This window comes from Epinephelus fuscoguttatus, linkage group LG8 (genome assembly GCF_011397635.1).
Source record: "Epinephelus fuscoguttatus linkage group LG8, E.fuscoguttatus.final_Chr_v1".
In the NCBI taxonomy this organism is placed as follows: domain Eukaryota; kingdom Metazoa; phylum Chordata; class Actinopteri; order Perciformes; family Serranidae; genus Epinephelus; species Epinephelus fuscoguttatus.
The window spans coordinates 35465922-35493602 of NC_064759.1; the positions used below are offsets into that span (position 1 = coordinate 35465922).

General features: G+C 41.3%; 1 protein-coding gene across 2 annotated transcripts in view; it reads left to right on the plus strand.

The window, feature by feature from the left end:
• Positions 1-27681, plus strand: part of zfpm2a (zinc finger protein, FOG family member 2a) — a 137458-nt gene that overhangs the window by 58273 nt on the left and 51504 nt on the right. For both annotated transcript variants that reach the window (XM_049584529.1, XM_049584530.1), the window contains exon 4: positions 7380-7504. In XM_049584529.1, the coding sequence (XP_049440486.1) occupies positions 7380-7504 (125 nt within the window). The remainder of the gene's footprint in view (positions 1-7379; positions 7505-27681) is intronic.

A 27681-nucleotide genomic window follows, 5' to 3' on the forward strand; every position in this document is an offset into this window, starting at 1 on the left:
TATGTTGTGAAAAGATAACAATGGAAAATAATACTGGGGTCACTATAACTGGATAGCGGAAAACAAATTAAATACGTTGTCAGTGACTATTTTGCATGCACATTCATTATCAACATTTTTGCGACTTGCCAGGTGCCTTAAGCGGCAACATTTTGTCATTATGTTAATAGAAAGCGTAATTCACTCAGTATTATGTTTCCCTCAAACTTATGCTGTTTCAAATTAGTTGTGTATAAACATAATTTCTAGGAGACAGGGCTGGTAGTCTTTGAAAACAACACTTTGCAAGCATTGTTGGTCCTTCTACAACAACAGCGTGGGAGTCCTCTAACCAAGGGACCCCCCCCCAACCCCCTGCACAGCCTGTGTGGAGTGTCACAGCTAAAATGCCCTAATCCCTTTGGCTTGTTTAACTCTTTCCCCCCAAAGCCCTCCACAGCCTGAAAACAAGCCGGACCTGAAGGGGTGAATCCCGCTACCAAATCACCCTTCCCCCTCCTTCTCCTCCTCCTCCCTAATACTCCCCCCTCTTCTTCATGTGGCCAGACTCATGTGGTTGCCTGGAAACTTGCTCTCCAGTAAACGGTCAACTTTCTCCCCGCTGTTCAGGGCCAGAAGCAGCCACATCTCAGCGGGTTAGGGCGGGTAGGAGGGGGGGCAGAGGTGGGTGAGGAGGAGATGAGGTGGCGTTGCTGGTGGTGGGGGTCCTCCACTGTTTTAAAACAAGCGCCTTTCTCAGAGATAATAGTGTGGGCTGTGGGTTATAAATGATGCATTTTGCTCACTAGGACCTGATAATAGCGGTTTGGGTAGGGGGGGGAGAAAGTTCATCGCTCTCTTATCAAAGCTCTCTGACATTTCTCCTTCAGCTGTAAAATTTCATATCACATATCTGCTTTAAAGATGTGGCACCTTTTGTTGAACCGATACAGTACATTCCATTTCACCCCATATGCCTCTCTCATGGTATATTAATTTATAGCCCATTTGCTGGCTCCATAACGCGGCCTGTCAGTGGAGATGACTGGGATTCAGTAAGACATCTGTGAATTGCCACGCACAGGTTATTGAACTTTGTACAGCAGACATTTATTTGCTTTGATTCAAAGGTACTGCTTGATATCAAGAGGGATCATCTGCCGTGTGAAGCTGAAGCATTTTTGCCCACTCGTCTCTGCTGTTGTCGTTCTTTGTTTCCCCGTAACATCCGCCCCCACAGTTAATAGGCTCAAGATAACTGGAGAAAGGTGAAGTAAACCATGAGCTTGGGCAGCAATCAGGATGTTTTTTTTAGTGCCGTGAGCAATTACTTTTCCTTGAAGTTGGTTCTTTGAACTAGTTAGAGAAGTCAAATTCATATTGAAAATAGCTCGAACAGATCCATTGCTTTAACAAATGTTAATCTGCAGTAGCAAGTTGATGATGTCATTTGTCATCTCTGACCATTAGCAGAGACCTTACTCCGGGCCAGAAATTATATTAAGAAAATTCAGGCTTACACTTCATGTGCATTAATAGAACCATTCGTGGTGAAATGTGAATCTGTCATTGCATTTCAAAGAATTAAGGGGAAGAATACTTAAGTTGCAGCCTTAAATCAGACCTGTGTGGACATTGTAGCATTTCCATTAAAGGTCCAGTGTGTAGGATTTAGAGGGCTATATTTACAGATATGGAATATAATATACTAAGTGTTTTCTCTACTGTCTAATCTCCTGAAAATAAGAAAAAATGTGTTGTCATTACCTTAGAATAAGCTGTTTATGTCTACGTAGGGAGCGGGTCCTCATCCCCAGGGTTCACCATGTTTACTGCCACGTTTCTACAGTAGCCCAGAACGACCAAACCAAACTCTGGCTCTAGATAGCTCATGTCTAACATTACATGAAATACATTGCTTGTATTACTAATTCAGAACGTAGTGCTGTATTGCATGACTGTTGAAACCCCACTAGCATCAGGTGATACACGTAAAACAACACCAGCAACATGTTATCGCCAAGGCCACGCCCCCTTTTGGGGGAAATTAACATTAACAAATTAGCAGGCTTTCACTCTAAGCTCTGGGACACATAAGATACATGAATATTCACTGTCAGTGTGGTAAATCCCTTAATGATGCTGGTAACTGCTAGCTAACATTAGCTTGAGTGCTAGACTACTGCAGTACAGTCATACAGTCTGGCAGCATCAGACTGTCATCACCAGCGATCAACTTTTTGTTTTTATTCAGGTTTTTGCATGTCCTCAAGTTCAGACAACTTCACAAAACAATCATTAGACATGTCATAAAACAAACGTTTCAAAATTGTAATCCAAACACGTTAAATTGAATTGACATCTACAGGATCTTTGATTTTCTATCCCCTGAAAGGGGCGTGGCCTTGATGTTTTTTGAAGTAGGTCACCTGTACGTGCTGGTCTGGTCTATTGGCATATGCAGTTAGTTGGCAGCTGAAATGTATTAACAAGCGAGTAAAGTTAGCAGTCTGTTTTTCCACAATGGCCTGGGAAATGTGAGTTTAATCATGTATGGCTGTATCAATTTTGAGCTATAGGTTACCATATTGTAGAATAACATGAAACATCTTTATTCAGTGTTTTTACTGGTTTAAATCATCTCACGTCTGTTTGTTTTGGAGAGGAAGACACTTCTGCGAATAATTCGGCTCCTGGTAAAAACCTAATGGGGAATTCGAGCTTGGCACATGGGAAGAGTTTCAGCTGGTTGTAATCTCCAATCCTGCTAGAATCCACTAGATACTACTTCTTTAAAAGAGCAGTTTCCTTTAATCTTTAATAATGTGTCACTTACAAAACAGGCTTGATATGAACTTAAGCTTATATGCTTTATATTGGTTTAAATCTACAGAACTTTGTTTTAAATCCATGGGTGATCCCACTGTTTCCAAAGATACCAATGATACCAAACTTCTAGGGAAATGTGTACCAAATTATCCACAAGAATCATCTATACAGAAGTTGTCTTTTTATTTACATGGTAAACTCATACACGGGCTGTACATTTAGTGAATTCCAAGCTTAGTGTGAAATAAAAGGAGAATTTTTCATGTTAAGGCTATGCTGAGAAGTGTTAACATTCATATTATTTAAAAGTAGAAAGTGATAGTTCACCTCTTTGAGGGTCTCTGTGTGTCACTTGTCCATACCCATTTATTCTTTAAATCATACCAGGCTGGCATCCTGCCACTAAGAAACTCATTAGTATTCAGTCTTATGCCATTGAAGGGAGAGATGAGGTTCCCTTATTCCTTTACACCATAACAGAAAAGAAAGACAGGACACACATACACACATAAAAAAACAAAAAAAAAAAAAACAAACAGATGCCAGTGTGGAGCATCTTGGGTGCTATCTGAGGAGGATCTCTCCACACAAAGGGACATTCATTGGTCTGCCAAGTATCTGTGGAGTGCAGGAACAGACCCTAGACTCTAGCGACAGATGATGATCTTATCGAGGGAGGGGTGGGGCGTTGGGGGTAGGTGGCGTTGGGGGGGTGTGGAGGGTGAAGGTGGTGGAGAGGGGTTGGTTGGGATTCGGAGGAGGGGGTACAGCTCTTGAGCCACATCACGAGCCCTGTTTTGCCAAGTGTGTGGCATTTGAGAATTGGAAGATGAGGAACGTTGAAGAGAGAACACAGGCGCTGGGTTTGTTAAATCTCCTAATAGCCCATTATGAGCTTTCCTCTCGGTTCAGTCTGTGGTTTGCAGTTTGACGGTTTCAACACTTTGACTTCTGTATTAGTACAAAAATGTATTTGTAAAAGAGTTGGGATTTTGGGGGCTTGAAAGAAATTGAATTATCACCATGACATCAAGAGTTTTTGCAGCCGCAATTATGAAAATTGTCAGTAGCCCTGCTGATAACAGAACACATCTGTCAGTATATTTTTTGCAATATAACTAAACCTGTAAATGCTCATAGAGAACATACAGACATTGCATGAAGGGAACTCATTATTCATCCACGGGTGTTTTTGTGGAGATCTTCCACCAGTATCTGCAACAGATGTGACAAGCCATCTGTGAGCCAAGGTCCTCAGGCAACATTTGGTGTGAGATGCACACAACTGGCACCTAAACATGGTGGACCACAAACTGCACAAATTGAATCGTACCCCCCCACCCCCCACCCTTCTTGCACCTACACTACCCATTACCCCCATTTCACTCCGAGCATCCCACCCAAAACAGAAAGAAAGGGGAAAGGAAAGGAATCAGAATCGTTGGCTGGGGATGGCTTGAGCTGTTTGTCAAGCGGGGCTAAACAGGAACTTGCATCCAAGCGGTTAAAGGCCGTGGGTCTTATCTGAGGACAAACAGAATGCATCAAGCGGTGGCTGTTGCTCTCAGTGATGACGACCAGCTGTGCACCAATGTTTAATTATTTCTCTGTAATGAGCTTACCCACCTTCCACTGCTGCACCAGGAAGACAGCATGCAACAGCAGGAACACGGGGAGTGAAAGAAAGAATAAGATAACGCTGTCCATATTATCTTATTTTTGGGCCTATTCCAAAACTGTGCCTGCATTTTTTCTAAAATATACATAAATGTTTAGACAGTGTTGCATAGACCAATTATCTATCTTATTTATCTACCTTTGACAAAGATTTGCTCAAACAAGTGAATTTTTATTGTGGGTGACATTTAGCTTTTCATTGTTAACAGAGTGACCACCACTGATGAGTATATGATCAGCAAGGTGTCCTTTGTGGTGGGTATTAACACCAGCTTGATGTTTTGATCATGTTTATGCATGCAAAGGAGCACATAAGCGCACATTTCCATACCGGCAGAACAGACCGACACAATGGCGTGCTGCAGATACACGGCTGATATTTACACAGTAGAACAGGGCTGAATAGGTCATTATACCACATACGCATCAGAAAGTTCAGTGATCACTTCAGCCCATTCAGTATGAACCCAGTGCCCTGAATACTTATTAACCACATGTGTGAACAAATAGGTTCAAAGACACAATGTTAACAACTCATGTAGAGTTTAATAATACATTAGGATTATTAGCCTGGCTAGATAATATAAAGTTGGTAGATTGGCTTCAGTTGAAGGATCCCAGAACAGTAGATCCAAGACACTGGTCAGATCCAACTTGATCAAAAGGAATTTCAATCAGGTTGAGAGAGGTGGTGTAAACCATTGATCATTTGTTCAGTTATAAATTATTAGTGCCTAAAAACCATGTTCTCTGTTCTGCGCTTGTTTGCCCCACATGGAAGTAACATTAGTTTGACAAAAGGGGTGCATGCGCAGCCCTTGACATGCCGTAACAGTTGTTTCCACGAGCCTCTCGCTACTGATTTTGACAGAGAGTTGTTTTTAACTTCAAAAAATATTTAACTCTTCTAGTACTACATTCTTATGAGTGCTCTTTGATTTTAAGACTGTAGTCATATGTAATGCCATTGTTCCAGGCTGAAATGTAGAGCCACTGGATATAACAATCATGTATTGCTAACAAGCAACCTCCAAGGCTGTAAAATGAAGCCAAAGCTGAAGTGCCAAAAACTGCAGTTCACTGAATGGCCACTTGAGGCCGGCTCCTAAACAGACTCAAGCCCTACATACCCCCATGCCTAAATGTACAAATAAACAGCAGGGATAAAAATATTTACAGCCTGGTACAAAGAAACTGTTTTTGGTCTCTATAGCTAATTTCAACATTTGTGAAACCTGTGGGGGGGTGAAATTTTTTTAACTCACTCATTTACATCCTATCAAGGCTTGAAGTTATGCATATTTATGTGCTAGGTCACTTGAGTGATAGGCTATTTGGAGGCCTCACCGTAGTCTATGAGTCGCTGCCACCTCTTGCGACTCCATAGCTCCAGTGACCAAATATGGTCAGGTCTGGCTCCAAAAAAACAAGATGATGACAGCCGAAATGCTGAACTGAGGCGTCAAAATGGCAGTCAACAAACCAATGGGGGATGTCACAGTAGCTACGTCCATTATTTTATACAGTCTATGATCACTACCGGTAGCAGTAGCCTGAATATGAAATATTTAGGGAGCACTGATAAACTGTAATGTCTACTGATAGTTTGCATATAAGGTATTTAGGGGACAATTTGATTTGAAGCTACAGAAAATAACCAGGGTTACACTCAATGTTTCTTACTACTAAATTAGACAGAACAACTTCTTCTATACTGTATGTATTAAATAAATTGAATTTTCTCAATACGGTTAGAAAGAAAACCCTCTTCTTCTTCTTCTTCTTCTTCTTCTTCTTCTTCTTCTTCTTTTGTTAGGCTATATTTACACAGATTAGACACAGCGAGCAGAAACAATTTGCACAAGTCAAAAAAAGATATATTCTGATTAAATGTTTTGGGCCATGTAAACATACAGCTTATCAAATCACTTTATTTAGAGTCCATGTAAACAGTTCAGCTGGAATCTGTAACCAGAATGATTTCAGTCAGATTGAAGAAAAATTGTCCATGTAACCACAGCTAATGATGATATTCTGTAGTGACCCTGATCTCTGACCTCCCAAAAGTCAGTCCATGGATCAAATGCTCATACATGATGAAAGCCTGATAAAAGTCTTGGTCCTAAAAAGATGTCCTTTGTTTGAGTTTGTGGAACTTCTTGTGTCCAGAAAGTTTAGAAAACCAGAACTTGTAGCTACAGATGTCTGAATCATCAAACTTCCTCTAACAGGGTTCTCAGAGTTGTCAAGGCAACCAGTCAGAAATGTGCAGTGGAGAATTTTCCCTTTGTGACACACACACACACACACACACACACACACACACACACACACACACACAGGGAAACATCCTCTCTGGTAAACTATGTCACGGCCTGCCATGGGGTTTATCATAACTATTTGATTAATCACCATCCCAAAAAAGTACACTGAATCTAAGAGATAAGATAGCGGGGGGTGACAGGGAGGTGAGCACCGGTAGTTCTAACAGTGCTATCCGGTTTCACTGTTAATTAACTGGAGCTCTGCACAGCACTAACAAGGGCCTAGTCTTCCTGGAGCAACAGAAATAGGCCTGCCACGAGCTGCTCTCGCCAGCCAGCGAGCCTGCACTGTCTCACAGAGATTATCTCAACACAAGACACCTTTCAAGTAAGGTTAGCGCACCATGTGTCTGAGGAACACCATCAGATGGATGCTCACTTGATTTGCTTATCCATTTTGAAAAAGCTTGGCTTTAACCTTCACTGTTTACTGCTGGGCTTTGAGGCAATAAAGTGATCACACATGTAGGTTTGCGGGGAAAGGACAATGAATGAACGTCACTGTGATTTGATGTGGAACTTGTGTGCTATATAGAGCACTATAGCTGACTGCTTCTGGTGTGTTTTTAGGGGAGCTGGATGCGTTCCTTAAAGATGGCGAGCGTCGGATCCACAGCCGACAACAGCTCCCCGTGGGGACAACATGGGGACCCTTCGAGGGGAAGATCGAGATGAGCACTGACAGCCCAGCACTGGTATGTCCTTGTTTTAGTCAACTACTGGATCATTTTGAATATTTGGGTACCTCTGTGTAATATTAGCCAACCCCAACAAGATGGGCTCAAAACAATGGTTAGAAATGAGTGGATTAAATGGATGTCATCACAGAAGGCTGAAGTTAATAAGATCAGAGTGATTGAAAAGTTATTTACAGCAAGAGGACCCAGACTCAGCAAAACAAATCTTATCTGGTGCACCCTTCCATTTTTTTTCAGGCCTAAACAGAAAGTAGCTGAACTCTGCCTGTCTTTAGCTTCGTCTGTGGCTAAGAGGCCACTGCCAGAGAATCTCAGACGAGGTTACCAGTTCAGCAATGCCTGATCATGCAATGCTTAAAATGAGCAGTGAAGTTTTAAAATCAATCCTAAAACAAACAGAAAGCCAGTGTAAAGTAGCTAAAACAGCTGTAATGTGATTAGATCTTTGATTCTCTGCCCAAACCCAATTGGTTGGGCCGTAATTTCTCAATATTCCCCTGGGCGTGAATCGGTTCAGGGTTCTTGCCAATTTCCTGGTGTTAGAGCATTCTGTTTCCATATGAATGAACGGTTAAGTTTCACTTTCACTTCGCTTGGCGCTCTGCTGCTCCATATCCAGAGTACGACAGAGGGTGTGGTGCTCTGAACTGCACGGTATATTCCAACAGTGACACAATTTACGAACAGTCCAGTTTGTGCCAGAGTGCATTTTGGCACATGGAGTGGCTATTTACAAATGCACTTTAGCTGACTTTAGCTTGTAATAAATGTTTTTATATGAAATTACTGGGGAAATTCAGTTTTTAATTGGACTCTGGCCCAAAACTGCCGCCATGGTTTGGGCTTGGGTCAAGCTTGGACAGAAAGTATGTGGGTTCATGTAGGTTCAGGCCTGATTTTTTTTTTTTTGGAAATAGCTGAATGAAAGCAAGGAAAAGGAGCATTGCAATAATCAAGATGTGAGAAAATGAAGGCATGTATGGCAGCTGTAGCGTCCACTCATTGTTTGCATCTTTGCAATGTTCTTAACTTGGAATCCTCGGTCTCGCGTTAGAACATGATGCAGGCCAATACTAAAAATGTCTATTTGTAAGATTTAGCTGAACAAAGGGGTTAGCTATCGAGTTTTTTTTTAGAATAAGTTAGACTTTATTGTGTGTCATAACAGTGTCATAACAAAGTCAGAGGGCTTTATTTGTAGGTGAGGTATACCTTTAATGTTCCTGATGGGCAATTTGAGAAACAGACAGTAGTCATGAGTACAACAAAACATATGCTACAAATGCATAAAATGTATCCAGTATCCCACACTGTCAGGGGTAAATCATGGACATTAAGGGTCCACTTATATATAATGAGGCATACTTTGTAAGGTGTCTCTTATAAATGGATTTTGGTAGGTGGTCAAACTGTTAATTGGTGGGGTGGCCCACATGATGTCGTTATAAATGATTTGCTTCAGATGGATTAAATAACAATAATTGCTTATTAACTATGATTACACGATGAGTTACAGCTTTTAATGCCTTTCCAAAGTATACCTTATTAAAGGGTATGCTCAAAGTTTCACAACCTGGACCCTATTTTACCATGTTTTTATGTCTAAGTCACTGAGATGGTAGCTGCAAAACTGGCCGCAATTCTGTCACTTAAATGTCACTGACATGTTTATTATTTTAAGTGTATGACAACATAGGATCCCTACAGAGACAGACATTTTTGTTAAAGGGTAAGATCCTTCTGTCTAACTAGAAACAGCTCCGAAATCTCTACCGCCAAATGCACCAGACTTTAAATGTGTATTAATTTTGTCACTGTAAAACACACTTCATTCAAACTCCACAAAAACAAAATATAACTCAGAAAAAACATCTTGATTCATATTTTCACTGTTCCAGCAATTGCCAGCTCTAGTTTAGTAGAAATAAACCCTTAATTCATCCAGTTAGAGGTGAAAAAATGCTGACTGTATACACAGTAAAATTACCGTTTATTTAGATACAGTCCAGTGGAATTGGCATTTGCAATTCGGGGTCTGTCTCTGTAGGGATCCATACCATAAGTTTTCAGATGATTAGAATAATAACCTGAGTAACATGTCAGTAACAAAAACAAGCACTTTTAGTGGATGAAAATGTGACGATGTGAATGTGTCTCAAGTGGTTACATTGCAGCCTGTTTTGCCACTGCCGGTTGCAGCACTCTGGCTGAATACTGGACCATTTTCAAAAATTGTTGTTCCTATTAATCATTGAGACACAAAAACATGGGAAATAGGGTCCAGGTTGAAAAATACCAAACTTACCCTTTAAAAAGTGTTTGTTGTTTGGACTAAATGGATAATTAAAACCTGCAGTGATATCACTTTATTTGGTCAAACTTTGCCTTTAGCAGCCATAGAAAACATGATTACCAGCAAGTGCGACATCTAAGGACCATATTAATGACAATTCCCATGACATTCAAACCTATTGAGGTGACTCTTCTGGGATCTGACTGGCCCCCAACAAAAGCCTTTGAAGTGCATCCATTTTAACCATTCAATCTGCATATTTTATTACAAAACACTTTAATTGGTGGATTTTGAGCTCAGTCCAGGCTTCAATTGAATGAAGTCACAATCCATTATTTTTGATGTTAGCCTGCTCACAGCAGCTTTATATCTCTTGTTTCAAAGATCCCAGCAGAGGCTTGTGTTGACCTGCTGCTCTGGTGGAGTGACAAACCCTCCATGGGTTTGATATTCCATTCTGCATTTGGATTAATTAAGAAATTCCTATTAAAATGTAACCAAGCTCACATTCATCCTGTTAAGAAACATAAGGAAAAGTCCGCGAGGATTTTGGACTCAGAGGCCCTTCCCCCCATTTTTCCAGATTCCTTAAACACATAACTTTATTAAATCATTTTCGGAGCAGTTTCGACTGTTTTCTAAGCTCCCTTCGTGGTTTTGAAGTCATCAGTGGCTTTCAATAACTCAGGCCGTATTATAGCCATGAAATATGGCTTCTCTCAGGGTAAAGCCAGTTATCCTTGGGCGGAAAAGTGATTTGACAGAGCAACACCTCAAGTTGCCTTCCAAAGTAACACACTCCATATATTTCTCCAGCAATCTCTGCATGAATTTCCCTGAAAAACATCCAAAGTCAACCTTCAACTGTCCCCCAAATGACCTGCACACTCACCAAGCTGTGTCATATAAATTATCTCTGTGAACTGTTTGCTGCTTGGGTGCTTTTTTGTAGATGCAAACTTTACAAATTCATCCCCTGCTGAACTAGATGCATAAACTGATTGTTGCTCTTGGCGAGACTGAAACGTTCTTAACTAACTGCCCTCTGAGGAATTCATCGCTGCTTTCCAGATCCTCCTCAGGTTTTTTTTTTTTTTTAAGCATGCAGGTGCTGGTCATCACCTGTAATAGGCTGTGGAAGGGTTACAGAATATGCCAAACCTCCCTCGCAATTAAAAGCCGAGGAAGAAGCTTTGGCATATTGCCTTTAAGGATCTCATGTGTGTCTATTCTCCTGGGGGCCCTTTCAATGCTTTGCTGCTTGCCCTCCTCCTCTCCGAAGTTTCATCTCTCAAATGGGGTACTGGCTGTTAGCAGCTTCTCACTATCTCTCATTAAAGGCTAGGTCAACCCAACTGGCATGTTTTGTTTTATTGAGCCTCCTTTTAGGGTTCAGTATAACTTTTTTTACTTTGTTTCTTAAGCCAGAAAATATCAGTCAATTCCAGTATTTTCGCACATCATGAGGGAATCATCTCATTTACAGTAGCATAGTTTTATTTTCTTTTTTTATTGAGCTGTTGCCTTGTTAAACATGCAGCCGTTGGCAACATCCCTAATGTGGTGCTGCATTTATCTCAGTTATTTCAGTGGGAGGCGAGGGAGTTGTGCAAATCTTCAAACACTGACACATCAAGACAGGAACAAACCCTGATGCCTCACCTGGAGAGGGAAAAGTTGAAATAGCAAATGCGAGTGTGAGGAGGGAAAAAAGAAGGAGAAGGAGAAGGGGGGAAAAAAGCCTGGCTAGTTTTGATGCATGTCAGGGCGGCCAGTGCTGCAGAGCCAGGTCAGAAGGCGGTAGAAAGCGTTTGAGGTAGAAATAAAGGCTCATTGCTTCATGGGTCTCTACCTCAGCTAGGAGGCACTCTCAGTCATTCTTATGAAGTGTGACCTCCACAGACTATTAAATCTCCTTTTACTCTCTTAGATTTTTTGAAACCATAGAGGTGAATGAATTACCCGAAGGCAGCCAGGTAGATGGCAGGAGTGACACCTCTCTCGTGCCTGAAACACATGACCCGTTGGTGAGATATTGATATGCCCTCTCTGAAATCAAACATATTTTATCCCTTCATCCAGACACGTCATTTAAGATATGACTTTTTAGAGGTCAAGCTATTTTTGTCGAGCCGCTGCGTACGGTGCACAGGTCCGTTTCTCAATCCTTGGCATGACGCCCAGAGAGGGACTAAAGTGTAATGACTCCTTAAAGTGGCTTACAGTAAATAATGAAAATACAGTGAATTTAAGCAGCTTTTGCATTAAACTGGACGTGAGCAGCACTTTGGCACAAGCAGAGCCGTTTAGGAGCAGAGTAGGTCCGGCTGGTGTCTGGGGAGTAGTCCTGTGGAGTCTGATGGAGAGGTGGGTAAGGATGGGAGGAGGAGAGGAGGAGGGTTACTGGTCCCTAGAGGCAGCAAATGGGAGCAGGAGCTGGCCTAGCTATATGTGCTGTGGCGTGGGAGCTGATGTGGGCTGGCTGCTGCTGGTGGACGACAGGCCTCAGTAGCTGACCGGGAGTGATGGATGATGCTGAGAAAGAACGGCGAGTGGAGCGTTACATGCAGTTGTCCAGACAGGCCTGGAAAGAGAGGTATAAAGCTTGAAAAAGAAAGAATGAAAAGCGAGAGAGAGGGGGGGAGAGAGAGGAAGCAGGAAAAAACAGAGGGGAAAAAGCATGACAGGAAATCTGGGCATCTGCAGGACAGAGATAGGGTCACATCTCGACCGTTTATCAAAGAGGAAAGCAGATTTCACAGCTGATGGGTCGGCCGTGGCAGGTCTGTAGACCCCAGGGGCTCAGCTTGGCATGAGGGACTGGAGTTATAGTTATTGCTGTTGCAGACCTGTTAACACAATCACATTGCGCTGTATTGGACAGTTCATATGCCTGGCCTTACTGTGGTATTTTTATAGGTTCTTTATCACTCTTGGATCATACAGACTAAATACGTTTTAGTCCAAATACGGAACTTGTTTCCATGTTGATATTTTTATAAGACGATAACAGGCTGAGATGTAACCAAGGCAGCCTTAATCGGAGAAACAGAAAGTTAAACAGTCTAAACTGAAAATTAAGCAGCTGGACAGGCTTAGAGCACTTTGTAGCAAGTAAGGCAAAGGTGAGCAAGGCAGAGGAGGTGGGGGCTCAAAGCTAGTAACAGACAGCAAGACAAAAAATAAATCCTTAAAGAATAAAACACCCAAGAGTTGGCGTTGTGCTGCTGTTGTCAGCCGCTTTCTCTGCTCTGTTCCTCTTCCTCCTCCTCTCCTCTCCTCTCCTCTCCGTCTGACTGATGGAGCTGCCAGAGTGCCGTCTCATCCCTCACTTCTCTCACTGATCAATCAGACCATTAGACTCCAATTACAGCCGCAGCCCCGGCGCAGGTGAGCGACGAGCACATTCAGCTGGCTGCCGACAACGCCTCCGCCCGGCTTCCTCGCACTCTCCAAATTAACGCAAATTAATAGTGACACTCAGACATAAATGTCTGCAATCGAGGGGCTAAATTAACAGTCTGGGTCGAAGCTATTGAGTAGCAGGTGTCTTTAAAAGCGGTAATTACCTATGCTGGACAGAACCGGGAGGAGAAGGTGGCCCACGGTTTGCCTGGAGTAAGAGGCCTGGCCCCGGTGAGCCTGGCTCCCATTGTAGGTGTTAATAATTGATTGGGAGGCGAGCTATTAATGAGCAGCAGATTTAGAGCTCTGTTGTAAATGTGTGTTGATGAGGGTGTTGCCGCCTCTTGTACAATGCCTTACCAATGCTAATTACTGGGGCTTAGTCAAGGTGCACTGTAATGAGTCTGGATTCAATAGAATTGTGGTCTGTATGTGTTTTGAGGGCCTTTAGTGCAAATTACATGGTAATTGTGATGCAGAAGACTTGCTTAATTCCAGATTAAGATCTATCAGGGCATTTTTTTTATCTTGTCCTCTATCTTAATATACTTGTTGTATACAAGCTACATTTGCTGTGAGCGTGGGTTTATGATAAAAGAAATCTACTACTCTAATCTCTTTTTTCATACAAGAGTCATGAAACAAAGGCAATGATGCGGAAGGATTCATAATAAAAGTCAGTAAGTGCTATAGGCCAATGTAATATAATAGCCAATTTAGTCTTAACATAATATTACAGAATTACCCTTGAATCAAACATCATAATAGTCATAATCATACTATGTTTTATGTTGTTCATATAAAGGCTAGGTGGAATATTTAGTGTTTTAGAAAAGCACTTAAGAAGAATACCTCTGTTACATTTTTGTCTCAGTCTGTGGTTTGGAATTATTAAAGATACAAAATGAGCCCTTCATAAATTCTCTTAAATCTACTGGTGTTAAGTCTCACACATATTTTTGCTAAAATGTGCATGAGAGCATAGCTATTAAATGCTTGCACATGTGCACAACGTCAAATGTGTGTTTTGGGTCACACTGTGGTGTCTGTGTATGTGTGGGAGGGCATGTGCGAGCGCCTCGGCGTGCTCGTGCAGACTGCTTGCTGTTTTTGGCTGTGAACAGAGAGCTTTAGCTTGTAGACTACAGAGGAGCGAAAATGTCAAGATACTGTCCTAATTTTCACCTGGGACAGAGAGAGAGGCAGAGGCTGTCAGCCGATGGAGTGTGATTATTGTGTAATTTAGTACAAGGGTAGGAATATGGGCCTGTGCAACCAAAAAATGCTCCAGAAATTATTCAGCCCATCACTCAAGCCATTTATCTCACCCCTTTTTGCCCACCCTCTCCCTCCAATATGTTTATTGTTAGCTACCCCTAAACTTTAACAAGTGGTGGCAGATTTTTCTGTTTCAGAAATTATATTTTTCTTCTTGTCATTGCTTCATTAATCAAGAGGAGGCATTCTGAAAAATGTTTTGTTTTGGAGGCTGCAATCTATTTTGTGTGTGTGTGTGTGTTGTAGTTAATCTGCGCCCGTGGCAGGTTTCCCCTCCGAAACGCAGCGCTAAGCAGCGGTATCGCAGGCCTATTGTTGTAGCCTCTGTCATAGCAAGGAGAGCCTGATGCAGGCCTGGGCTCGCCTGATAAGGAAAAGAGGATTCAACATGGCTGGAAAGGAGAATCAGTGGGACTTGAGAGTGGAGTACGGATGGGGCAGATGCGCTCGCACACACACACATACACACACATACATACAGACTCGCACAGACATACAGAACGATGCACGCATGTTCTACACACATACAGTCACACATGAGCCGACACACACACAAATCATCACCATCATCACACTGGCACATGCCCAGGCAATTATTTACAGTAACATCCAATTACATATGCAAGAAGGCACCCCAGGATAGGACCTCTCTGTAGCATAGCTGCTAAATGGCACACACACATGCACATCCTGAAATATGCATGCATGCACATAAACAAACAAACCATTAAACTAAAAAAAAAAGTCCAAGTCCAAACATTTTGATTTATGTTTGCATTTAAAGGTGGCCTGTGCTTTCTATCTGTAAGTCACACTGTCTTGGATATGGTTTGAAAACGCCAGACATTATCAGGACTAACAGGATTTGAATTTCTGTGTTGGACACACAAATAATTTTGGCACAAAGAATGTGGCTTCATCTAATGAAATAATGGGCCCAAATTTTAGGCGGAGAACCAATTTGTGATTGCATGCATCAATTATTTCTTGGGTTTAAACCAATATCAGGGCTGGGGTCTCTTCAGATGGGTAAAATGGTAATTATCTGGCCTGCTTTCCCTCGCACAGTGTCATCCATATATTTATCGATGGCATTATTGATGGTTTTCATGTTCTTACATTAAACGGGGGGGACATCAAAGTAAATGCTATTGAAGTAGCCCTTTAAATCTGGGCTTTTCAACACAGATCAACATGACATTGATGTCTGTTTGTGAGTCAGATGGTAATGGATTGCAGGCTGTGGCAAAAGAAACTCGCTACCATTGTTTTTGTTTTTATTATTGCCATACACATTTCTATATGTTTCCCAAGCCTGCACTTTAAAAGTTTCTGTGTGCATGGCTGGAAGTCATTGCCGCCCACAGCTCCATGTATTAGCCGTGAAGCACTCAGTCAGTCAGCTAGTCAGAGCTATTATGGCCACAGCCGAGCTCCACTGTTTGAGAGATAATGCATGGTTGACTTGATCTACAAGTGAACCTGACATTTTGCTGTCCTTACATCACAACACAACTACCCAAACTGATATGGCAGGTCCCCTGATAAGCAGAGCAGGACTCACTGATTTGCTTTGTGCTCACTGTAATGGCTGCATGGTTTCCTCAAACATGCTCAGGATACAGTGACTAGATCAACACACATGTTAAGACAGGGACCATTTGCAGCATAATTCAGTGTTCACTGTTTTAATGATTTTTGAGTAAGTGTAGCATTCAGATCTATAAATATGTTATTTTCTTCTCATAATTACAGCAAATGCTGCTGAAACTGAAACCATGGGTGGAAGTGATGGTGGCAGTATTTTCCAAAAAATAGGACCATATTTCTCAAAACCAGGTTGCTGATATCACAAGGATCAAAGCTTTTCTCTTTATCTTCTAAAATACAAGATAAACATTAAACACTGACAGTATCCTTTCACTCCTCTATAATTTTGCTTTCATCAAATTAAAAGCACCTTTATGCCACTTAATACTTCCACTCCAAAACATTTCAGAGGGAAATATTGTGCTTTTTACTCCACTACATTTGTCAGACAGCTGTAGTTACTGGCTAGGCTGTAGGATTTGTTTTAAAATCTGAGGGAACACATATGAAATAGTGGGGTTTGGGGTTCTGCTGCCAGAAATTTTTGATCAACACTTAATTTTTGGCTTTCTGGTGAAACAGAGTATTTTATTTATTTACATTGTTTTATTGCTACATTTACTTAACTAGGTAAAGGATCTGGATATGTTTGCCACCACAGCCTTTTTCCTGTTTCATGCAATATATCAGTGGTGGAAGACGTACTCAGATCTTTTACCAAAGTAAAAGTGACAATACCACAGTGTCACAATACTCTGTTACAAGTGCAAGTCCTGCATTCAAAATCTTACTTCAGTAAAAGTACAAAAGTATAAGAAAAAAATATTCTTATAGTGTCAAAAGTAAGTACTCATTTTGCAGAATGGCCCATTTCAGAATTATACAAAGTATTTTATATTGGATTGTAATTACTGAAGGATTAATGTGGATTAACTTTAAAGGCTAACTTGAGTATCATTTAACCTGGACCCTGTTTTGCCATGTTTTTGTGTCTTAAGTGACTAGTGGAGACAAAACTTTTTGAAATTGGTTCAGTATTGAGAGAGGGGTCTGCAGCTTGCAGCCGTGAAACAGGATGCAATGTAATGTTAATTGGCAATTGTGCACCATCAATGTAGATCCACTAAAAGTGCTTGTTTTCTCCACTGACAGGCTCAGATTATTTCTCTAAATGTCTGAAAACATTATGGAAGGGATCCCTCCAGAGATAGACCTTTTTGTGAAAGTGTAAGATCCTTTTTGTTTCACCATAAACAGCCACAAAATCGCTATTGTCAAACCCACCAGTCCCCATTTAAATACACATTTTATCATCATAAGACACACTTCATTTAAAGTTGACAGAAACAAAAATAAAACTTTCAAAAAGCTGTCTTTGTTTGTCTCTTCACTGTTCCAACAATCACCAACTCTGGTTTGGTTGGAAAAAAAAACAGAATTCACCCAGTGTGATGTTAAAATATGCTGGCTCTTACACACTTAAATTATAGTTTATTTAAGTGGAATCTGATGGGTTTTCAGAAAGCGATTGCAGAACTGTTTCTGGCAAACAAAAATGATCTTACTTCTATCACTGTAGGGATCTTTTCCATAATGCTGTCAGTCAAAATAACAATCTGAGCCTGTCAGTGGCAAAAACAAGCATTTTTTACTGATGTAAACAAATGCCTAGAGTGGTTATGTTGTAGCCTGTTTTGTGGCTGCTGGCTTCAGCTCTTACTGGACTAATTTAAAAGACTGTTGTTCACATTTCTCACTGAGACACAAAAACATGGGGAAATATTGTCCAAAATGAAAAATACCAAAGTTAACCTTTAACGTTGCAGCAGGTAAAGGTGGAGCTCATTTCAATGACAGTATACTATACTGCATTGTAGCTTAATCTATGATAATTAATTAATTTAATAGTTGATTTATATTTTGTATAAATAATCTATATCTGCAAAGTAACTCAAGCTGTCAGATAAATGTAGTGAAATAAAAAGTTCAATATTTGCTTTCAGTTTCAGGGGAGTAGAAGTAACTTGACAGATTTCTATCCAAATCTGATTTGGTTGCACTTTCTACAACATTCATTCTAAGTATTTCAATTCCTGAGATAATTTACAGAAGCTAAAATGTTCTTCATGTTGCAATTTATTTATTCTCTGCCACTTTTTCTGTAGAGGGTAGATCCATATTAGATGAATGTGTGTCATTCTGCAGATTTCACACAGGAAACATTGCCCACGTCCCTGTAATGACACAGCTCCATCCTCACAGACTCTGAAGATGTGGCCATACTGTAACAGACATACAGGCAGTTGTCGTCCTGCAGCAGTGTGTTTAGTCATTGCTCAGCAGCAGCAGCAGCAGCAGCAGCAGCAGAGCAGGACCAGTGATGACTGAAAGCCCCAGTGAGGCTCCAGGTCCTAGGGGGCCACTCCTCACACCCGCAGGGCTTGAGGGTGAGCTGGGTGTCCCTGTCCCCCCTCACAACTCTCTGGGTGTTTGCTGTCTGCTTGTGGCCCATCAGGGAGCGACACAGTCTGGATAGCGAACTGTCACACTGAAGATGTACTGTCTGCATGCTTATGTTTTCTGTACGTCGTAAACCCACACAAACAGCTTGACATGAACATTAACATTCATGAACAACTGTTCCATTTGGGATAGCATAACACTTAAACAAGTCACACGCTATCACTTACACACTTATCTCGAGAGTTTTAGGAATTTGAATGGCTGCTTGCTCGCAGCAGATTTGCAGAGATGCTTCTTTAGTTGTGCTATTACAAACAAATAAGCAAAGCTAGGTTTCAGTCTGTACAGCATGTTAGTCTGACAGGCAACAATAGTCAAGCTTAGAACTCCCTGGCTTCACACATATCGCCTTGTTTTTACAGTACGCAATATGTCTTCCCAAATGAATGATTATCCAACACTTCAATACACAACAGACCTCTATTGCAGCAAAGGCGCAAGAGGAAGAAGAAGAACAAGAAGAGGCAAAAAGAAAGAAAAGTGAAACAAAGTTGAGTGGTGCCAGCTGCTTTGCCATCTGTCACTGTCATGGCTGCACTTGTGATATGTTGAAACAACTTTCTTGAAAAGTGGTGCAGATAATCCTCAATTGTTTCCATTTGCAAGCCCCTGATAGTCCTCTCGGTCTTTCAGTACAAAATGAGTTCAGAGCGGGGCTCGATGGTTACTTGAAGTTGGCTGACCAATCTCTCTATTAGCTGTGATTGTAGAATATAAAGCTGCCGTCCTTATCATCCCTTTTAAAGCAAGTATAATATTTAAATTTTCACTCTTCCATGTTTTGCCGCTGGTAATGAGACTTTAAAACATCACCAAAATGATATATGATTTACAGCAAAGACCTTTCTACATAAGCAGTAGTGCCCCCAAGAAGGGGCCGGGGGAGACCCCTGCCCCACCCTTATCCAAATGCTAGCCCCCCCTCGGCAAAAATATTTGGAGGCCGACATCACCTTGTTTAAGAGGCTGTGACACACTCATTTTAAGCTAAAACAAAGGTCCTGGTATCTTGTGAAACTAGGTGAATTAAGACATCCATTGGTACTAACCATGTTAGCTTAGCTTGTTGAAAAGGATGCTAAATAATGCTCCAAAGTTAGGCCAAATTTTGGTGAGGGAACAGTTGCCATGACCATTTCCAAAAGAGATCCTTGAACTCTCACCTCATGATATCTGAATGAAAATGGGTTCTATGTACCCACAAGTCTCTCCTATACGTGAGAGGTTTTGTTCCCAGTAACTGTTTTGTATATTACATCAATGTACTCCCTCAAATTAAAGCCGTATATTTGTCTTTTTAAGGAGAGGGATAACCAGCCTATTTGAGAAACAGTGAATCACCTGATATGTTCCAGCATCAGTCTGTGCACATCAGATAATTAGTAATATCAAAAGTAAAATAAGAAACTAAAGTATATCAGTATGTGATTCCATAACTCTCCATACGTAGTTTTCAGCTAGCCTATATACTACAACAGCATAATCAATTCCTGAAATTCAGTTTTGGCTTTTGGTTTGGCTGTGCCACCCCAAGATTTTCAGTGGCTCTTTCTGGCCACCCCTATGAAAAATTTCAGTGGGTGCCACTTTACAGGAGCATTATCACTCTTAGAAATTCCGCAGTTTTCCTCCTCTCTTTCCCTCTTGTCACATTGGCGAGGGAAGTGGAGAAGCACAGAGGCTTCGCTTGCTTCACCTCCTTCAGAGAAAGAAGGACGGCCACCCTACAGGGAGGCAAACCCCTGCTGGTAGACCTTGATAAGTCCTCGCTGTCCCCTGTCCTGGCCTTAGCCCTCTGATCCTCAGCCTAGTTGGCTCGGGGCCTACCAAAGACAAAGCCCTGTCAAAATGACTCCGGACGGATGAACAAGCGAGCAGAAATTTCAAGTCTTCTGACACACACAAAAAAAAGGTTAGCATTGAAGATAAGAAAGCCGATAGGTGCTGGAAGAGATGAAGGTCTGGACAGTGTTCATTCGCTCCCTGGTGGTCCGAAACCACCTCATTAGATGGATGTGTATGAGGCTGTCAAAGCAGGAATATTATACCACGGGGTCGTCAGCAAACTAATTGGGTAACAAAGACCATTTCCAGCCCGAGAAACCCATCTTTTAACAGTCAGTGTGCTGAGACTCTGATAAGAGAGTTCACGTCTAATGCATTTAGCGAGGGGCGAGTTCACCATCTTTATCTTATTTACTTAACTTGGTGTAAATATTGTTGGTCTTTTTACGGTGGATTTAGTCAGACCCCATTTCTCTGAAGTGCACCCAGGGATCAAACTATTGAACACTCCAGCAATATGGAGATGATCAGGTGGTATGCAAATCACAAATACCTTTGTTCAGTTGGTTAGTCATTAGAACAAAGTTACATGTGATACATTTCATGTGCTTCTTCTCTTTGTTCTTTGTCTCAAATGTTTTTTAAAACTTGTTCTTCTTTGTGTTTATTATAATTATTATTCTCTACACTTTGATATAGATAGAGCTCAGTTTCTAAGCCAGGGGTTGAGACTGGCTGCACAGAGTGAGAGAAATATAAAATCACATACAGTAGATGCTATTCTCATGCATCATGAAACTTATAACTCCACCAGAGAAGAGAGGGGAGTTCAAAAGAATATTAAAATCCAATACCTAAAGGGGGGCGCGGAGGTTTATCTAAAGTCAGGAGCTTTATTCGAGCATCATGCCTACTATTTTATTGTTTGTCTTTATTTACTGCCTCCGACTGATCCTAGTCTTCCATGTGTGGTTATGAGAGCAAGGATTTGTTGTGACCCCATTGACTGATTGACTCTTGAGTTCCCTTTCTCCCTCTTTGAAGAAATCCCCCAGTCCGCATGTTTATTCCCGACAGAGAAAGAGTGGTTCTGTCCAGAGAATATGCCACCTGCCACCTTGACCCCCAGGGGCCATGGTAATATCCATACAGGGGAACATTACTGGCTCCAGGTTCCCTATTATGTTCCCTCACACAGCTCCTCGCTGCTCAGGGAGTCAGCCCTAACTTACATGCAAAAGATCAAACAAGTCCTTCCCAATTGAATTCAAATGGGAAAAAATTCCGAGTAATTCAAACAGTGAGTAGTGAAGCGATGGGGCTGCTCTGTCCCCCTGACCAAAGCCAAACACAAGAAGTACACGTGTGCATATGTGCACTCTACCTCCAAGATATGATTAAGTCCTGGAGCACATGCATTACAAATTCAGCTTTCTCTTGTTTACAACTTCAAATACTAGTTCTCGGGACATACGCATTATACATAGTTACGGAGGTACACACACTTTTACTTGTGAAGTTGAATTAAACATCCTCCGCTACAAAGAAAGTTGGGGACATTGTTGTGTGATGCTGAAGGGCTGGGGAAGGAAAGGAAGTTTTGACTGAATTGGTAGAGAGTGTGGGTGATGTAGAATATTAAAGGATAGAAAGGGAGAGATGACAGAGGATAGGAGATGAGAGGAGCGAAGGAAAGGAAATTAACAGAAAGAAGAGGAGAGGAGAGAAAAGGAATAGCAGAAGGAAAAGATTGAAAGGAAAGGGAAGCATATCAAAGGAAAGGAAAAGATAGGATAGGAAAGGAATAGCAAAAGAAACAGGAAAGGAAAGGAGGCAGGGGTGGAGAAAGGGGTTGCTTGTCTTCAGGGCAGGTACAGCTTACACTAAACTGTTTGGCTTTAGAGTTGGAGCACCTCAATGTGCCTGAAGGTCTTGAAGAATGGAGTATAGAGGATAGAGTACCCCCCTCCATCTGAATCTCTATTCTTCTCTCTTCTCCTCCCTGATTTAGTAAGCAGCAGATTTAAAAAATATACAAAAATAATACAACAAAATAGAAATAATTTCTAGATGTGCCGTTAATGATTTAGCATTCCTCCTTAATCAACATCCGGAGCAGCCAATCACCAGTCTGCCTTATTACCAGACACACTAAACATACAGTAATCATGCAATGCCACCCATAGTCAATATAAATACAGCCACTGTGAGCATTTCAATGGAGTGAAATAAGTAATAGCTAATGCAGCACATGAACTTTGATGCTTACAGTCCAGTCAGCAGGATAAAAGGTGATTTAAATGAGAAAATATTTATTCCCCATAGCGCCGCCATGATAGCAGCAGCCAAATAAAGGCACATGCGCACAGTGATGGGTGTCCCTTTAAAGATTCCGGGAACAGCAGTGACTCTCTCAATTTAATCGATTTTAAAATGAAAAGTCAATTTAACAAAGTTGAAAAGAGAAAGATGGGCTAAGGGAAGAAAAAAGCATTCTCTTGCACTCAAGCAGTAAACTAACTGCTGCACAGAGCAGGCAGAGATTTCAGCTGAATTATCTCCCACCTCACATTTGCTCTTAGGCAAGCAGTTTAAAAGCCAAGCGATTGAGCCAGTGATCCAATTTGAAATGCAGAAATGATTAGAGCAGCTTGCCTCATTTCATATCGAAATTCTCTGATTTATGACAGGGCACCAGCCAAGATCTATCTCTAAAGGGAATTAGTGTGCAATTCCTGCATATTTCTGTTATTTAGTCTCCCAATAGCAGATGCTATAGCCTTAGAGAGAGGGAGAGAGGGGGGAGAAAGAGGGAATGAAAGCAGTATGTAGGTATCTTTTCATTTCAGCAGATGTAACCATGGCCATTTAGAAGAGGAGAAAATGACACAAAAGCAGACTTGAGAAATGAAGGTATTTCTCACTTTATGTAGGATGTTGACCGAGAATCTTATTTCAGGGTGCAATGAAAAACACACAGCGCCTAACTAAGCATATGCACAGCTTCTCCCGGCATGGATAGCAGTGGGAGAACGCAGACTGTGAGGTTGGCTTTGGCTGTTTTATTCAACAAAAAAAGACCCTTGCAACCCATCCATCCTTGAGGCTAAGAAAATATTAATACGCGGAGCGATAACGAGGGCTAGAGGAAAATCTCCCTTAATGAAATTTCCAGTTGACCACATGCAATTTGTTTCATCGCAGTGAACAACTAATTGCAATGGACGTTATCAAGGTGTGAGTGTGCTGTCTGCTGTAAACTGACTGGTAAAACAGGTACAAATCCTTTATCCTCACTCCCATGTTAGAAACAGAGAACATATAAACTTGACATAACCCATACATAAGCTTGTTTCTTTTTTTTGTTACGTTTATACTGCTAGTATCATCTGAAAAGGACATAGCACTCTAAAATGATTTGGGACATTGTGTTGCAGTGGTAACACAGGGTCAAACAGGGCCGGACGTAGCACATTCAGTGTCCTAGGCTAGCCCCCCCATCCCAAATAAACTGAATTGTATTATTACATTTTATGTGTCTTGTATTAAATAGAATAAGAGCGAATTACAAATGACAAAACCAACAAATAAACAACTTAATAACAAACAAAAACATACATGCACATTTGCAATTATCGTCTTCCTTTTTTTTTTTGTACTTTGCCCCATGTGGCTTTTCTCTTTGCATGTTGTCCTACTCTTACGCACACCACATGCAGTACAATAGGGGTGGGGGGATGTTTGGTGCCCCCTGTGTCGCCTGTAGGAAGATCCGTCTCTGGTAGTGTAATCTAGAGGAGACAAAGTTAAATGTTTTTATCAGCGATTGAACTGAAATCTTGGAAAGTAGTGTTTTATCAGGGGAAGAAGGAAAAACGTGCACTATTCAAAACATGTTAATACCATTATTTGACTGGTGTTTTTGTTTCAAAATGGCACTACTTCATACCGAGTGGGTGTTGAAAGCGGGATGTATAAAGCCAATGAATGTGTTGAGATATTCAGACAGAGTGGTTTTGATCTCTCAGTTGTCTAAATCCTGCAGCTGTGGGATCAAGACGGATACAGTGCCAGTCAGTGACCTTGGTGGAGGAAGAAAAAAAAAGCCATGAGGAAAATAATCATTCCCACCAAGGTTTGTATCGATTTCACCTGCCCTGACCATGAAGCGGGTTAAGAGTAGCCAGTGGTGGTGAAATGGTCAGCAGTGATATCATTAGCTTGTTGTTTACACAGGGAAGCAGGGAGTTAGAGGAAGGCTGAGTGTCACAAGCCACTTTCTTCTTCACCTCCTTCAGCTGATCAGAGGATCATGGTATCAAGGAGGGATTAGTAGCGACTTGGGATTTGTGTGATTGGTTAATTTATTGCGGTGATGGCAGGTCTTTCATCTATGGCAACATTTAATCAGCGCAGCCACAGAGGCTATTACAGGTTAGCTCCTTTCTGGAGTCAGTCCGGCTGTGCCATCAGCTCTATCACAATTCCCCTGAAATTTCCAAATTATCTGGAACAGGCTTTAGCTTCTCAGTAATAAAAATTAGAACAGATTCCTGATAGAAGCTTTTGCTCACACAGGGCCAATTATAAATAGTACAGCCCTGCCTTGGAAGAGGGAAAGGGGAGGCAAAAAAAAAATCCAACTCTGAGAGATGTGCGCGGAACTTATCGTTCAGCCTCTGCTCCGCTCTGATCCAAATCCGTGTGGCTGAAAATTTATATTAGATTTTATCACAGAGGCCTAAGTCTAGAAAAATCAATGAAGGTTATCTTTTATGTTGCAGCAACTTGTGGAAATATTGATTTTCATTTTATAGCGAATTTGGAGCATCAGTTTGTAATCACTTCCTCGCTGACTACACTGTTTTGGTCACTGTATCTCTTACACGAGAAACGGTAACAGAGCTCAGGAAAAAAAAAAAATAATAAAAATACCGGCAGAGTATTGAAACCACTGGAGTGAAGGCAGAGGGTGGATAAACCATAACACACTACATAGACAGGAAGGCCAGAGTTTTTTTACAGGCTCTGACAGGGATGATAGTTTGTAACCTGATATTAAACACTGTATCTCTGTAAAGAAAATAAACGTTTACTTGTTTTTAATATCTTGTCATTTGAATATCTATTAAAAATTCTCCAAGAAACATGTGATATTAAAAAAAATTGAATTTTCTTTTTTAATCTGGGATTAGCCTCTAATATATATGCATATGCACAGATTTTTTTGTAAGTGACATGTTTAACTATCCAACAGGGGTCAGCATATTTTACAGACTTCCCTCTGTATTCTGATTTGGACAGGAAAGTGCTTCCATACGTCACATCCCCTGACTGTATGATTATTAGGTAGAAGAGGAGTTTGTTTCCATAACCTCAGTTTATCACACGCCTCCTCTCTCCAGGGAAATCTAAATTTTCTGCTTGTCAATCTGCATTTCTTCTGGCCTCGACCACTTAGGCCAACTGATCCGGGTTGTACGAATGTTTTCATTTGCATCTGCAGACGCTCTCTCCCCTGCGTTGATGCCACTGCGTCTTAATCCTAAATATGTTGTGTGCAGTTGCATTTCTTTGTCTGTGTGACGTCTGGTACATGCAGCATGCTTACAAAGCACATGGGCCACTATTGTCAGGATGGATGCATTATGTAAATCTGCACTGAGAAACTGTCATGGCTTGTTGCTGCTCTGTTTCCAACAAAGAAGAAGCAGAGAAAATAGTGGTAATTAACAATTAAATCAATATAATACACAATACTCATAGTCAGAATTTTAAAAGTTTCCTTATCAGCAGTAACTAAAGGAACAATTGTGATTGCTGTAATCATTTTTTTAACAATTCCTCCTGATTTCTAACAGTAGGGAAGATGTCTAGTTAATGTGGTATTTTGTCCCTGTTGGCTACATTAAGAGCAGCTGGAATATCATGAATTCCCAGAGGCTCAGAGGGACGGCAGAGAGGCCTCTCGCTGCTGAATAAGAGATGGCTCCAGTCTGGAGATCTAAGGAAGGGTTAATCTGATTCCCATTTCAGATAGTCGTCCTAGCAACAATCGGCCGGTCTGCTCTGCTCCTTTGACAGGGGTGTGAGATTTTCAGGTTAGCCAGATAGAAGACTTTATTGTGAGGCTAATTTGAAATGTGAAATCGAGGATGACTTAAATTACAGAGGTCCTCTCTCTCTCATCTGCTGCCAGGACGGGATAAGAAGATGCCAGGAGAAGGAATAAGAATATCAACAGACACAATTTACTGTCTGTGTTTGATCAGTTTGGCTCTGTAGTTTGCCAATGTGCAGAGCTAAATATAAATATATACATACATATATATACTACATAGAAACCTGTCTTTATTTAATGTCTGTATTTGTTTGTTTTTTTAATTTGCAGACAAAATCCAAACAGATTGCTATCATCTCTAGGAGATGTATTTGCTATTTGTAAATAATGCTCTCTAAAAAAGTCAGTTTGTCCTCCAGCCTCAGACTAGATAGAGTTCATGGAAAGAGAAATGGGCGGCTGAGGAGGAGGAGGAGGAGGTGGAGGGGGCATGCAGGCGCACTGCCGGAGCACAGTGCTCATCTCTTGTGCATATCTGTGCCAATTCAGACCTTTAACATGCTCAAGTGACATTTGCATTTATCCTTGAAGGTTGTTGCCTTTTGCGGGGGAGAAATAAGTGAAAAGCACGAGAGAGGACTAGTATTTTTCTGTTGCATTAGGCAGATGGACAGTGTCCTGTCGCTGCCTGCCTCAGATGGAAAAAGAAATGAAGTGTCGAGATTGCACCCCAACCCATTTTCTCTTAGCTAAACTATTTCTGTAACATCCTAATGAAGGAGGGCCCCGGGGTTCAAAAGTAATGGCCTTGAAATACTGACATTTTGCCTTTGAGTAATAGGCTACTGTACCCAGCTGCCTGAGATGTTGCTACCACCACCCCCCTAAGACACACTCAACACCACCAACACTCCATTTTGCAAAAAGAAAAAGAACCAAATAAAATAAAACAGAATAGAAAATCATATGAGGATACATAGAGCAAGCCAATCCAGTGACACTGCAGCATGTGAATCCATTGTGGTGGACGTTGCACTCTATCTCCCTGTTTTATTTTTTCTTTCCGAGGAATAAAACTCCACGTTTGACCTCTGACCAAGAAGAAAAATGACCTTACACATTCAGAATAATTTTTCCGGCATATTATAAAAACTCTAACCTCAATCGGCCTTTGAAATGGATACTGATTCTTTAAATTCTTCCCTGCTTGTTTCAGGAAATAGTGAGATCCTGGCGATA